Here is a 13,991-nt window from a genome sequence, read left to right on the forward strand (position 1 = left end):
TTAAAAGGACCCGCGAGGGTGGCGGGGGGGTGGAGGAGCCGTGTAGATTTGTATAGAAGAAGAAGCTCCTCCCCATTCTCCTCCCGCTTCTCATTAGTGGATAGGGATGGCACTGACAGGTATATCGGGTCATCGGGAGGCCAGGCTGGCGATTCCCGGAGGGGAAGCCTCGGGAGATGTGACTGGAGAACATGGGAGCATCCGATTCTCAGAGAAAATACCGACTATATATACACGTCTCTTCCTGAATACACGCCGGCCCGGACCGGGGGGAGGGCCGCGCAGGCGTCAGCCAAAGGTGCATATTAGGAAAGATACACTGATCCATATTCATGAGGATATTTCTGGATTATGGAAGCTGTGTGTGTATAAAACTATAACATGTATCACATCCGATCACAGGGGGGGGGAATAGAATAAAAGGGCCTGGGGGGGGGGGGTGACATCATGCAGTGGCGGCTGCGCTCCATCGGTGGAGGACGACAGACATCCCCCCACCCCTGTCCCTCCAGCCCGCCGACCCCACACCCTCCCCCTGGTCGCCGGCTCGCTGGCCCGCCAGGCCCCTCGGTCAGCCGTGCACTTACCCCATGCAGGTCACGGCTGCGGCGCCCCCTCTGTCTCCTCCATGTCCCGGCCGTCACTTCTCCACCCAGGTCTTCGGACTCCCGGCCAATGGGGTCTCTGGACCCGCTTCCTGATTGGCCGGGACTAGAACTAGATGAGGGTGCGCTTCCCTACGCACCAAAAGGCCACTTAACTAAAACGTAACCTTTATTGTAAATCATAAAAAGTATGTAAATGACCATATCAGGTACACCTATAGGAAGAGGTCAATGCCAATATATATATATATATATATATAACATCTACCAAGTTTAAATGGTGAAAACATCTCTTGAATATGTCCGTATAGACAATAATAGGGTTATAATTTCCTCCTATATTCAATATAAAGGCTCCGGGCTGTATTAGAGGATATGTAAATGAAAGGTCTAATGCCGCGTACACACGGTCGGACTTTTCGTCTACAAAAGTCCGACAGCCTGTCCGACAGACTTCCGGCGGACTTCCGGCGGACTTTCGGCGGACTTGCAGCAGACTTTCTAACGAACGGACTTGCCTACACACGACCACACAAAAGTCCGACGGATTCGTACGTGATGACGTACACCGGACTAAAATAAGGAAGTTCATAGCCAGTAGCCAATAGCTGCCCTAGCATGGGTTTTTGTCCGTCGGACTAGCACACAGACGAGCGGATTTCGGGGTCCGTCGTAGTTACGACGTAAAGATTTGAAGCATGTTTCAAATCTAAAGTCCGTCGGATTTGAGGCTGAAAAAGTCTGCTGAAAGTCCGGAGAAGCCCACACACGATCGGATTACCAGCCAGCTTTAGTCCGTCGGCGTCCGTTGGACTTTTGTAGATGAAAAGTCCGACCGTGTGTACGCGGCATTAGAGTGAGAGACAGGAAAGGGAGGGGGAGAAAGAGAGGATTTAGGGGGTCAGAAGGGAAAGAGATGGGGGGGGGGGAATGAAAGAAAATAGGGCAGGTGGGAGAGGAGAAAAAGAGAAGGGAGGGAAGGAGAGGAGAGCAGGGGTAGAGGGGACATGGGGGGAGAAGAGAGGAAGAACGTGGAAAGAGGAGAGGAGAAGGGATGGAAGACAGGGAAAGAAGAGAGGAAAGGAGAAAGAATGAAGGAAAGGAGAGAAGAAGTAAGGCGAGTGAAGAGAGGAGATGAGAAGGAAGAGAGCGAAGTCAAAGAAAAAGGAGTAAAGGGAAAGACTGGAGGTTAGGAGAAAGAAGGCAGGAGAAGAAATGAAGAAAAATGAAGGAAAGCAGAGAAGGAGATGGGAAGGGGAGGAGAGTCAAAGAAAAAGGAGTAAAGAGAAAGAAGGGAGGAAAGGAGAAGATGGTGGAGTGAAGAGCGGAGAAGGAAGGGAAGAGAAGAGAAGGGAGGAGGATTGGGAATGGATTAGAGGAGAAGTGAGGAGAGAACATGGATGAGAGGAGATAAAAAGCATGGAAGGGTAGGAAAGGATAAGATAGGGAAGAAAGGGGATGGAAGAAGAGGAGAAATAATAGGAAGGGGAGGAAAGGGGAAGGGATGTAAGAAAGTAGAGGAGAAGAAAGAGGAGAGAAAAGGAGATGAGAAGGAAGAGAGGACAGGCAATGTAAAGTTGAAAATGGAAAGAAGGGAGTATAAGAGGGGGAGAGAAGAATGGAGAAAGAAGAGAAGAAAAGAGAGACAAGAAGGGAGGAGTAGGAATAGATCAGAGGAAAGAACAGGGGTGGGAGGAGAGTAGATAGAAAGAAGGGAGGGGTAGGAGTGGGTAAGAGAGGGAAGGAAAGAGATGGAGTGAGATGGAAAGTTAAGGGAATAAGTGGAGAGGAGAAAAGATAGGAAGGGAGGAAAGGAGAAGGAAAGGGAGAGGAGGGGAGGAGAAGTGAAGGAAAGGGAGAAGAGGAGAAGTGAAGGAAAGGGAGGGGAGGAGAAGTGAAGGAAGGGAGGGGAGGAAATGTGAAGGAAAGGGAGAGGATGAGAAGTAAAGGGAAGGGAGGGGAGGAGAACTAAAGTTAAAGGAGAGGAGGAGAAGTAAAGGGAAGGGAGGGAAGTAAAGGGAAGGGAGGGGAAGTAAAGGGAAGGGAGGGGAGGATAATTAAAGAGAAGGGGGGAGGAGAAGTAAAGGGAAGGGAGGTGAAGGGAAAGGAGGAGAAGGGAAGGGAGGAGAAGGGAAGGGAGGGGAGGAGAAGGGAAGGGGGGAGGAGAAGGGAAGGGAGGGGAAGAAAACAGAAGGGAGAGGAGGAGCAGGGAAGGGAGAGGAGGAGAAGGAAAGGAAAGGGAGAGGAGGAGAAGGGAAGGAAAGGGAGAGGACGGGAAGGGAGGGAAGGAGAAGTGAAGGGAAGAGAAGGGAGGGGAGGAGAAGGGAAGGGAGAGGAGGAGAAGGGAGGAGAGGAGAAGTGAAGGGAGGAGAAGGGAAAGGAGGGGGAGAAGGGAGAAGGGAGAGGAGGAAACGTGAAAGAAAGGGAAGGGGAGAAGCGAAGGAAAGGGAGGGGAGGAGAGGTAAAGAGGAATGGAAAGGGAGGAGAAGGGAAGGGAGGGGAGGAGAAGGGAAGGGAGGGAGGGAAGGAGAAGTGAAGGATGGGGAGGAGAAGTGAAGGGAAGGGAGGTAGGGAGAAGTGAACTGAAGGAAGGGGAGGGGAGAAGATGGGAAGGTAAGGATGGGGAGGAGAAGGGAAGGGAGGGGAGGAGAAGGAAAGGGAGAGGAGAAGGGAAAGGAGGGGAGGAGAAGGGAAGGAAAGGGAGAGGGGGAGACGTGAAGGAAAGGGAGGAGAGGGTTGGAAGGGAGGGGAGGAGAAGTGAGGGAAGGGGAGGAGAAGTGAAGGGAAGGCAGGTAAGGAGAAGTGAACTGAAGGAAGGGGAGGGGAGAAGATGGGAAGGGAGGGGAGGAGAAGGGAAGGAAGAGGAGGGGAGGAGAAGGAAAGGGAGAGGAGAAGGGAAAGGAGGGGAGGAGAAGGGAAGGAAAGGGAGAGGGGGAGACGTGAAGGAAAGGGAAAGGGAGAAGTGAAGGAAAGGGAGGAGAAGGGAAGGGAGAGGAGAAGGGAAGGGAGAGGAGAATGGAAAGGAGGGGAGGAGAAGGGAAGGAAAGGGAGAGGAGGAGACGTGAAGGAAAGGGAAGGGGAGAAGTGAAGGAAAGGGAGGAGAAGGGAAGGGAGAGGAGAAGGGAAGGGAGAGGAGAAGGGAAAGGAGGGGAGGAGAAGGGAAGGAAAGGGAGAGGAGGAGACGTGAAGGAAAGGGAAAGGGAGAAGTGAAGGAAAGGGAGGAGAAGGGAAGGGAGAGGAGAAGGGAAGGGAGAGGAGAAGGGAAAGGAGGGGAGGAGAAGGGAAGTAAAGGGAGAGGAGGAGACGTGAAGGAAAGGGAAAGGGAGAAGTGAAGGAAAGGGAGGAGAAGGGAAGGGAGAGGAGAAGGGAAGGGAGAGGAGAAGGGAAAGGAGGGGAGGAGAAGGGAAGGAAAGGGAGAGGAGGAGACGTGAAGGAAAGGGAAAGGGAGAAGTGAAGGAAAGGGAGGAGAAGGGAAGGGAGAGGAGAAGGGAAGGGAGAGGAGAAGGGAAAGGAGGGGAGGAGAAGGGAAGGAAAGGGAGAGGAGGAGACGTGAAGGAAAGGGAAGGGGAGAAGTGAAGGAAAGGGAGGAGAAGGGAAGGGAGAGGAGAAGGGAAGGGAGAGGAGAAGGGAAAGGAGGGGAGGAGAAGGGAAGGAAAGGGAGAGGAGGAGACGTGAAGGAAAGGGAAGGGGAGAAGTGAGGGGAATGGAAAGGGAGGAGAGGGTTGGAAGGGAGGGGAGGAGAAATGATGGAAGTGAAGGAAAGGGGGACCCAGACAGCAATAAAAATTCCTTCCCCACTCCATCTAAAACTAAAAATAAAAGTTCTGGGTGGAGTTGGGCGTACAACAAAACAAACAGACGAGGAAGTGAAGACTTGAATTCTACTGAATTTTCTTTACTAATTTTAGAGAAAAAGAAACGTATCAATGACCGAACAATCATATCCATGTGTGTGTGGCCGCCTTGATCGGGTTGGGAGAGGCAGCGGACGAGCGCCCAGCGCCTATATTACCGCCTGCGATGCTCTTGGACAGGAACCTCCTTTCCTCAGCTGCTTGGTCTCAGCTTATAACTGTCAGTCGGAGGATCATCAGGGCATGAAAAGGTTAAAGCACCCCGACAGCTGGGCACTAATTGGCCAACCGCCTGGCTGCAGACACAATGCATCGCGCCGCTTCCACGATCGATCTCCGCGCTTTGCCTGCTCGCAGACGCCTCTTTCCTGTAGGTGACGTGCAATAACTAAATGTATAATTAATTCTGAAGTGTAAAATATAATTAGCACCCGGCAAAGTCGCACAGACCCGGCAGTTGATTGCACGCTACACGCCAAAACCGGTGGGATCCGCGCCTTCAGATAATGAGGAAATAGGAGGGTGTAGATTTCTTATAATGAAAGAAACTTCTGTGCGGAGACAAAGTTTAACCCTCGCATTGCCTATAACAGTTCCACAAACTTTGATCACTTCAAAAGGTTATAAAGTGATTGTAAACCTCAGACATGAAATCTGAACAAAGCATATCCCTCTATAGTGTGTACTTGTCTCAGTCCAGAGCACTGTCATTTCTGTCTGCTGCCTCCTTCCTCTTCTGTTGGCATGAATCACTTTGGACAAGTTTCCCTGACACCAAGAGAATAAATGGTGACAGTGGAGTGAGCTCCAGCACACAGCCTGTGATTGGTGGCTCTGTTCCTGTGTGCCTGTGAAGAGGGGTGTGTCCCTTTCCTCCAATCAGCTCTCAGAGCTCTCCTCACTGATGTAACTTCAGCTCTCCACCTCCTGATTTTCAGAGCTGAGAGATCCTGTGTAAATTCTGCATTTTAAATGGATGTAAAGAAGACTGCAGATAAACAAGTACATCTTATGTAGGAGGATTTGTTTCATCTCTGTGTATCACCTGAGGCCGGTCACATCAATGGGAATATGTGAAGTTTTACAACTACTTTAGGCCCATCCATAGTCGAAAAAAGTCAATAAGAGATCAATAATAATATATCAATCACCCGTCAGTCTCTTGTGGTGGTAAAATCTCTGCACCCGAGTTCCCATCTCCGCCCACCTGCTACAGCCATTACGTGGGGTTCCCACTTTCTAAGTTTATTTATTACATTATTGGGGAATGCAGCAGGAGGAGTAAGACACCTTCGTCTGGCGTTGTACTGGCCGCAGTGATGGGCATAGCCAATGACTGGCCAGGAGGTGATGGGCATAGCCAATGACAGGCCAGGAGGTGATGGGCATAGCCTCTGACTAGCCAGGGGGTGATGGGCATAGCCAATGACAGGCCAGGAGGTGATGGGCATAGCCAATGACTGGCCAGGAGGTGATGGGCATAGCCTCTGACTAGCCAGGGGGTGATGGGCATAGCCAATGACAGGCCAGGAGGTGATGGGCATAGCCAATGGCAGGCCAGGAGGTGATGGGCATAGCCTCTGACTGGCAGAGAGGTGATGGGCATAGCCTCTGACTGGCCAGGGGGTGATGGGCATAGTCTCTGACTGGCCAGGGGGTGATGGGCATAGTCTCTGACTGGCAGAGAGGTGATGGGCATAGCCTCTGACTGGCCAGGGGGTGATGGGCATAGTCTCTGACTGGCAGAGAGGTGATGGGCATAGTCTCTGACTGGCAGAGAGGTGATGGGCATAGCCTCTGACTGGCAGAGAGGTGATGGGCATAGCCTCTGACTGGCAGAGAGGTGATGGGCATAGCCTCTGACTGGCAGAGAGGTGATGGGCATAGTCTCTGACTGGCAGAGAGGTGATGGGCATAGTCTCTGACTGGCAGAGAGGTGATGGGCATAGTCTCTGACTGGCAGAGAGGTGATGGGCATAGCCTCTGACTGGCAGAGAGGTGATGGGCATAGCCTCTGACTGGCCAGGGGGTGATGGGCATAGTCTCAGAAGGGTCGGGGGTCTCGTCTTTTGTGTCTAGGAAGAATAAAGAAGCCAATCAATGCTTCAACCAACCACTGAAATAAACCACAACTGCCTGTTGTTATCAGCAGCCTCGAAGCCGTTCAGCTGCAGGAGCTTCTCTAAAGCAAAATGTATTAATATTAAAAAAAAAAAAATTTTTAAAAAGTAACCAACGGACCACAATTGAGAAAAGTGGAACAAAGATTTATATGCGCCACAACAACAAATAGTAGAAAACAAAAAATAAAAAAACAAAGCAATTTTATTGGTACATTTAAATCCACCATCCACCAGCCCTTGAACTGCCCTCTGATCCAAACATTCTAAACAAAGGGCCAGTTTACTGCCCTTCAGATTTTAGGGGGCCGCAGTGTAGCCATTGGGAGTAGAAAATGTCCCAGCATTAGTTGGAGTAAACAATGCCCCATGTTTGGTGTCATTGGAAGGAATAGTGCCCCACCATTGGTGTCAGTGGAAAGAATAGTGCCCCACCATTGGTGTCAGTGGGAGGAATAGTGCCCCACCATTGGTGTCAGTGGGAGGAATAGTGCCCCACCATTGGTGTCAGTGGGAGGAATAGTGCCCCACCATTGGTGTCAGTGGGAGGAATAGTGTCCCATCATTGGTGTCAGTGGGAGGAATAGTGTCCCATCATTGGTGTCAGTGGGAGGAATAGTGCCCCATCATTGGTGTCAGTGGGAGGAATAGTGCCCCATCATTGGTGTCAGTGGGAGGAATAGTGCCCCATCATTGGTGTCAGTGGAAGGAATAGTGCCCCATCATTGGTGTCAGTGGGAGGAATGGTGCCCCATCATTGGTATCAGTGGGAGGAATAGTGCCCCATCATTGGTGTCAGTGAGAGGAATAGTGCCCCATCATTGGTGTCAGTGGGAGGAATAGTGCCCCATCATTGGTGTCAGTGGGAGGAATAGTGTCCCATCATTGGTGTCAGTGGGAGGAATAGTGTCCCATTATTAGTGGGAGGAATAGTGTCCCATCATTAGTGGGAGGAATAGTGCCCCACCATTGGTGTCAGTGGGAGGAATAGTGCCCCACCATTGGTGTCAGTGGGAGGAATAGTGCCCCACCATTGGTGTCATTGGGAGGAATAGTGCCCCATCATTGGTGTCAGTGGGAGGAATTGTGCCCCCTCGTTGATGTCAGTGAATGAAATAGTGCCCCAAGGATCAAAAAAAGTAAAGTAAAGGGCCACATCCGGCTCCTGGATCACAGTTTGGAGACCACTGCCATCATCTAATAAAGAAGTACAAAGATCTTTTATGATATGCAGGAAGACAAGTAGAACGACGCGTTTCGCTTGGCATTCAGCTTCCTCAGGATCCAAGTCCTTGTCTCTAATGTTTCACGTTGTAGCTGACAAAAAACATTTTATATTACAGACCCATATAACATGAATTATCTGCACTCAAAAAATACATATACATTAGTTCAAAATGACAAAAGAAGCAACAAATACCAAAGGGAGAAGGAAGAACAAAAAGAGGGTGGGGGAAAAAATCCTAAATATTATCTAAATCTTACTGTTATTATTGAAATTTCTTTTTGGTTGAAATTCAGTACACTTTATTATTAAAGAAAAAAAAATGTATCTAAACCATAAGGCCTCATGCACAATTGCTGAAAAACGCAACTTTTACAGGCGTTCTATTTTTATTTTTTCTGCCTCTACTCGCCCCTCCATGTTATCCTAGGTGTCCATGATGGCCGAAAAAAAACATCACTTGTGTGTTCAGGAGAGGATCTTCTGAGACCAAAAAATGCAAAAAAAAAACCTCTCCTAAATGTGCATTAACACTAGGAGCGCGTTTAGGCGCATTAATGCCTTCCAACGACCAGAATTCTGCCCAATAGAATGTAATAATGCCAGATGTGGGAGCGCGCATGCAAAAAAAAAAAATGTGGCTTTTCTGCATTTTTACTGCTGGAAAACTCCTGTAGGATAAAAAAGCGACACTAGAAGTGTGCTTGAAGCCTAAAAGTCAGGAATGATTTATTGCTGGCATGTGAGAGGCCGGCATGATTAGTGGCGTTTTTTTTGCTGCCGAACTCTCAAAAGCAGACAGAAGAGGCGTGGCTCTGCCTGTCCTCCCGGAACTTCAAGAGGCTGGTCAATAAGAAGGGAAGTGGGTGATTGACGGCATTAAAATGCAAATTCCTAGGGATGCAGTTAGGGTTGCCACCTGCCCGGGACTCACCCGGACGGTACGGGTCTTGAATCCTGTGCCCGGATTTTGTACTGCCTGTAACCCGCAGTAGGAGAGAAGATTTGGATAAGTAGAGAGCCGCTTTAAGAGAGAGAAGATAACAGAAAAGGAATTTATTTTCTTCGGCTGTCTAATTATCTTCCCCGAGTCCTCTCTGCCCTCCACTTAATTGCTTTGTTGGACACCAATCTCTGATCTGTGATGTCACTGCTCATTTGCATATCATTAAGAATCCTGCTTGGAGAGAAGCCGTTGTCTCCGGCTGGGAATGAACTCAGGAACCGGATAAGACAGAAGGGAACCGGATCCGGGGATCCAAGTGCCGCCTTAAAGTGATACTAAACGCGCGCTGTGTAATTTCCATTGTCCCTTCTATTTTTGTATGTGGATGATGGCACTGTAATTATTTTAATTAAAAAAAAAAAAAAAAAAAAAAACTTTATTCCTAATGGATATCCAGCTGTCACATGACCCGCATGACCCGGCTCTCTCCCAGCCTGTCTGCAGGGAAACATAAGCAGGAGGAGCTTCTAGTCCTCTACTGCTGGTCACATGTTCAAAAAAAAAAAAATATAGTGTGGGTGGATTTCTGCCAGTCACAGGTTGTGTCACGCCCCTCCAACCTGTGTCTTAGGATAAGAAGAAGGTGAAGCCTCCATTAATCTACATGTAATATCCCACCCCCCTATTGTGTTTAGCTGGTTAGTGGGCATTGAGGAGGGAGGGAGGGAGTGGGAGCGTCATTTACCATTATGTATACGCCCCACATGTGTGACTATATAGTCACATGGGCTGCTCAGATGTGATAGGGAGGAAATGCTTAGCATAGAAACTCACTGAAAACTGAGCATGTGCAGAGCTGCCAACACCGCTCTGCAAAATCCCTAGCTGATGTGGGGACATGGAGAGAAGGGGGAGATAGAGAGTAGCATACAGAATACAGAAAAGGAATCTCATAGCGATGAATTAGTATGAACAGCATGGAATACACCATTTATTCATTGTTTTTTATGATGTATTAGACGAATGTTAAGAGAGAAACAGGGGAGTCTAACGTTAGTAAATGGTGAAGCCAGAAATATTGTAATGACAATGATATAATAGCCAAAGCCATCTGCCAACATCCTGGTTTAAGTATCTAACAAAGTAGTCTACAGTAGTGTACAGTAGTGTGCAGTAGTGTGCTGTAGTGGGCAGTAGTCTACATTAGTGGGTAGTAGTGTGTAGTAGTCTGCAGTAGTGGGCAGTAGTGTGTGGTAGTGTGCAGTAGTGTGCAGTAGTGTGTAGTAGTCTGCAGTAGTGGGCAGTAGTGTGTGGTAGTGTGCAGTAGTCTACAGTAGTGTGTAGTAGTCTGCAGTAGTGTGCAGTAGTCTGCAGTAGTGGGCAGTAGTCTGTTGTAGTGTACAGTAGTGTGCAGTAGTCTACAGCAGTGTGTGGTAGTCAACAGTAGTGTGAAATAGTCTGCAGTAGTGTGCAGTAGTGTACAGTAGTGTGCTGTAGTGGGCAGTAGTCTACATTAGTGGGCAGTAGTGTGTAGTAGTCTACAGTAGTGTGTAGTAGTCTACAGTAGTGTGCAGTAGTGTACAGTAGTGTGCAGTAGTGTACAGTAGTCTACAGTAGTGTGTAGTAGTCTGCAGTAGTGGGCAGTAGTCTACAGTAGTCTGCAGTAGTGGGCAGTAGTGTGTAGTAGTCTACAGTAGTGTGTAGTAGTCTGCAGTAGTGGGCAGTAGTCTACAGTAGTGTGTAGTAGTCTGCAGTAGTGGGCAGTAGTCTGTTGTAGTGTACAGTAGTCTGCAGTAGTGTGCAATAGTCTGCAGTAGTCTACAGTAGTGTGTAGTAGTCTGCAGTAGTGGGCAGTAGTCTGTTGTAGTGTAAAGTAGTCTACAGTAGTGTGTGGTAGTCAACAGTAGTGTGAAATAGTCTGCAGTAGTCTGCAGTAGTGTGCAGTAGTGTGCAGTAGTGTACAGTAGTCTGCGGTAGTCTACAGTAGTGTACAGTAGTGTGCGGAAGTCTACAGTAGTGTGCAGAAGTGTACAGTAGTGTGTGGTAGTGTGCGGTAGTGTACAGTAGTCTACACTAGTGTGTGATAGTCAACAGTAGTGTGAAATAGTCTGCAGTAGTGGGCAGTAGTGTGCAGTAGTCTGCAGTAGTCTGCAGTAGTGTGCAGTAGTCTGCAGTAGTGTGCGGTAGTCTGCAGTAGTCTACAGTAGTGTACAGTAGTCTACAGTAGTGTGCAGTAGTCTACAGTAGTGTGCAGTAGTGTGCAGTAGTCTACAGTAGTGTGCAGTAGTGTGCAGTAGTCTACAGTAGTGTGCAGTAGTCTACATTAATGTGTGGTAGTGTACAGTAGTCTGCGGTAGTCTACAGTAGTGTGCAGTAGTGGTCAGTAGTGTGCAGTAGTGTACAGTAGTGTGCAGTAGTCTCAACAGTAGTGTGCGGTAGTGTGCAGTAGTGTGTGGTAGTGTACAGTAGTCTGCGGTAGTCTACAGTAGTGTGCAGTAGTGGTCAGTAGTGTGCAGTAGTCTCAACAGTAGTGTGTGGTAGTGTACAGTAGTGTACAGTAGTGGGCAGTAGTCTGCAGTAGTGTGCAGTAGTATGCAGTGGTCTCTGCAGTAGTGTGCGGTAGTGTGCAGTAGTCTTCAGCAGTGTGCAGTAGTATGCAGTAGTGTGCAGTAGTCTTCAGCAGTGTGCAGTAGTATGCAGTAGTCTCTGCAGTAGTGTGCAGTAACACAAGCATATAAAGTAACTTGTAACAAGACTTTATTATCAAAATAAATTGAAGAGCATAAAAACCTATCATCTGGTATAGCTTGTATATCTGTACAGTACTACCTGTCAAGGGGATAACCAAAAGTCCCTGTTGGGGGATATCATGTTGTCATATGGTGCCTGTGTATTTTACACTCATCCCCAATAAAAATAGCCACCAACGCATTTCAAAATAACTTCGAGAAATCTTGAAACGCGTTGGGTCATCATTTTTTAAATTGGGGATAAAAATATCTCGAAAAGCATTGATGCATTTTTTTATTGGATGACAAATTATTTTGAAATGCTCGGTTACAAACACAGGAAGAGTCAACGCGTCAAAGAGCTACGTGAGCTCCACGCTTTGTCGCCCATTGAAATGAGTGATTTTCGCGCGGTTCTCAATATGCCGAGGTGTGAATCTGTGAAAAAAAACAGTTATAAAAGAAACGATGTAACATGCGGTTGTATATAGATGATACATTGTAACATGTTTCCCTCATCTGCTCTGCCTGCAGGACGCCATGCTGGTCATCCTGAAGAGTCTCATGCCAACTTCCCTTTTCAATATCATTGGATTTGGCTCAACATTCAAGTCTTTGTTCCCCTGCAGCCAGAGCTACAATGAGGTGAGTGTATACATCATATAGATCCATAGAGGCAGGACATTCAACAGCTTCATCCCTCTTACTGTAAAGAACCCCTTCCCACTCTTACTGTACAAATAAAACCTCTCCCTCCTTGTACTATAAAGAACCCCTCCCTCCTTTTACTGTAAATAACCCCCTCTCTGCTAAAAAGAACAGCTCTTTGTTCTTTGTATGGCTCCTGATATTGCCCCGTCCTCCCTTCTCTGACTGTGAAGAATCCTTGGCACTCTTACTGTTTTCCTGTTAAAATTTCCTCCCTGTCCTTCCCGTATGGAGCCTCTTCATGCACCGAAGGTAAGATCATCGTCATTCGCAACAATGTTCCCATCAATGCATCCCATCGGGACACTGTGATCAGAAGATAATAGGTCGCCTTTGTTGCACTCCTAGCGTCTTTATATCTCTAACAACACTTCATTGGCCGTGTTTTATGCCTGACATCCAATTACATCGCGATGAAGCCGCGGCGATGACAGGAGGGACGCCGAGGAAATCAATTCCGGAGAGATCAGTGCGGTCTGCGGATTGATGGGAACTCCCGGGAGACGAGGACTTCTCCTCTAATCATCCGCAGCCAAGCGTGAAATCCTCTTCCATCAGATCTTCCGTAGAAGGAAACGTCCATCAAACGCATTATAAACCCTCCCCCCTGCCAAACGTAATACCGTGACTGTAGAGGGGGCATTAGAGTGTAAGCTCCTCTGGTACAGAGACTGATGTGATTGGCTCTGTGTTCTCTGTAAAGCACTGCGATATAGATGTGTGCGGGTTCGTTTCGTTCCGAATTAAAATTCGGACACATTTTTGTAACTTCGGATGTATCCAAATTTTTCAAATTGGAATAGTACTGAATTTAGAGTGTAGAGTGTAAACTTTTTATTATTAAAAAATCATACAAACATACAGCTTATTAATAAAAACATATTTACACAAAAATAAACAACAAGTAAACAAAAACAAGCGTACTTACATCAGCGAGTAAAGAAAACCGTTTCCTGACAAGATAACATATTGAGAAACATATTTTATGTTAATTATATTAATGACAACAAAAAAGAGACTACAAACCCCAAACCTCAACTTAAACACAATCCAGGCTAAGAAATCTTATGTGATTTAATCGCCATCAAGATGCGATTCCAAACTCCCCCCATTAACCCCTCCCCCCACATCATTCACCCCTCCTCCCACAGCATTCACCTTGCATTCTGCACCAGCCACTCTCATTCCCTTCCCCCTCCCCCTCCACCATCATCCAATCCATCCCTCACTCCACCCCTCGGTGTCTGCTGACCTTCAGCCGCACTTCTGCCACACCGAGGAAGAGGGGTTGGCATCACCATACATTCTGGTCCAGCACCCTCCACTGCCTTCATTACACTAGGAGAAACAACAGGTGCAGACACAGACTTGACAACCACACTTTCTGACACTGACTGGGAGACCACAGACTGGGGGGACACTGACACCACAGACTGGGGGGACACTGACACCACAGACTGGGGGGACACTGACACCACAGACTGTGGGGACACTGACACCACAGACTGTGGGGACACTGACACCACAGACTGTGGGGACACTGACACCACAGACTGGGGGACACTGACACCACAGACCGGGGGGACACTGACACCACAGACCGGGGGGACACTGACACCACAGACCGGGGGGACACTGACACCACAGACTGTGGGGACACTGACACCACAGACAGCCTCACAGACACAGATTCTGACGGGACAGAGACACTAGGATCCCCTGGTACAACCTCCACCAACCCAGACTCTTCTCTATCCAGACGGAAGAATTCCTCCACGAATCTGGCTTATTGTGCAAAGCCTCA

General features: G+C 48.2%; 1 protein-coding gene across 1 annotated transcript in view; it reads left to right on the forward strand.

The window, feature by feature from the left end:
• Window positions 1–13,991, forward strand: part of VWA5B1 (von Willebrand factor A domain containing 5B1) — a gene marked incomplete in the record, with an annotated part of 122,495 nt that overhangs the window by 63,794 nt on the left and 44,710 nt on the right. Inside the window, 1 exon segment of the mRNA XM_073601540.1 lies at window positions 12,014–12,124. Within this exon segment, the coding sequence (XP_073457641.1) occupies window positions 12,014–12,124 (111 nt within the window).

The sequence above is a fragment of the Aquarana catesbeiana genome, linkage group LG10 (genome assembly GCF_042186555.1).
Source record: "Aquarana catesbeiana isolate 2022-GZ linkage group LG10, ASM4218655v1, whole genome shotgun sequence".
Taxonomy (NCBI): domain Eukaryota; kingdom Metazoa; phylum Chordata; class Amphibia; order Anura; family Ranidae; genus Aquarana; species Aquarana catesbeiana.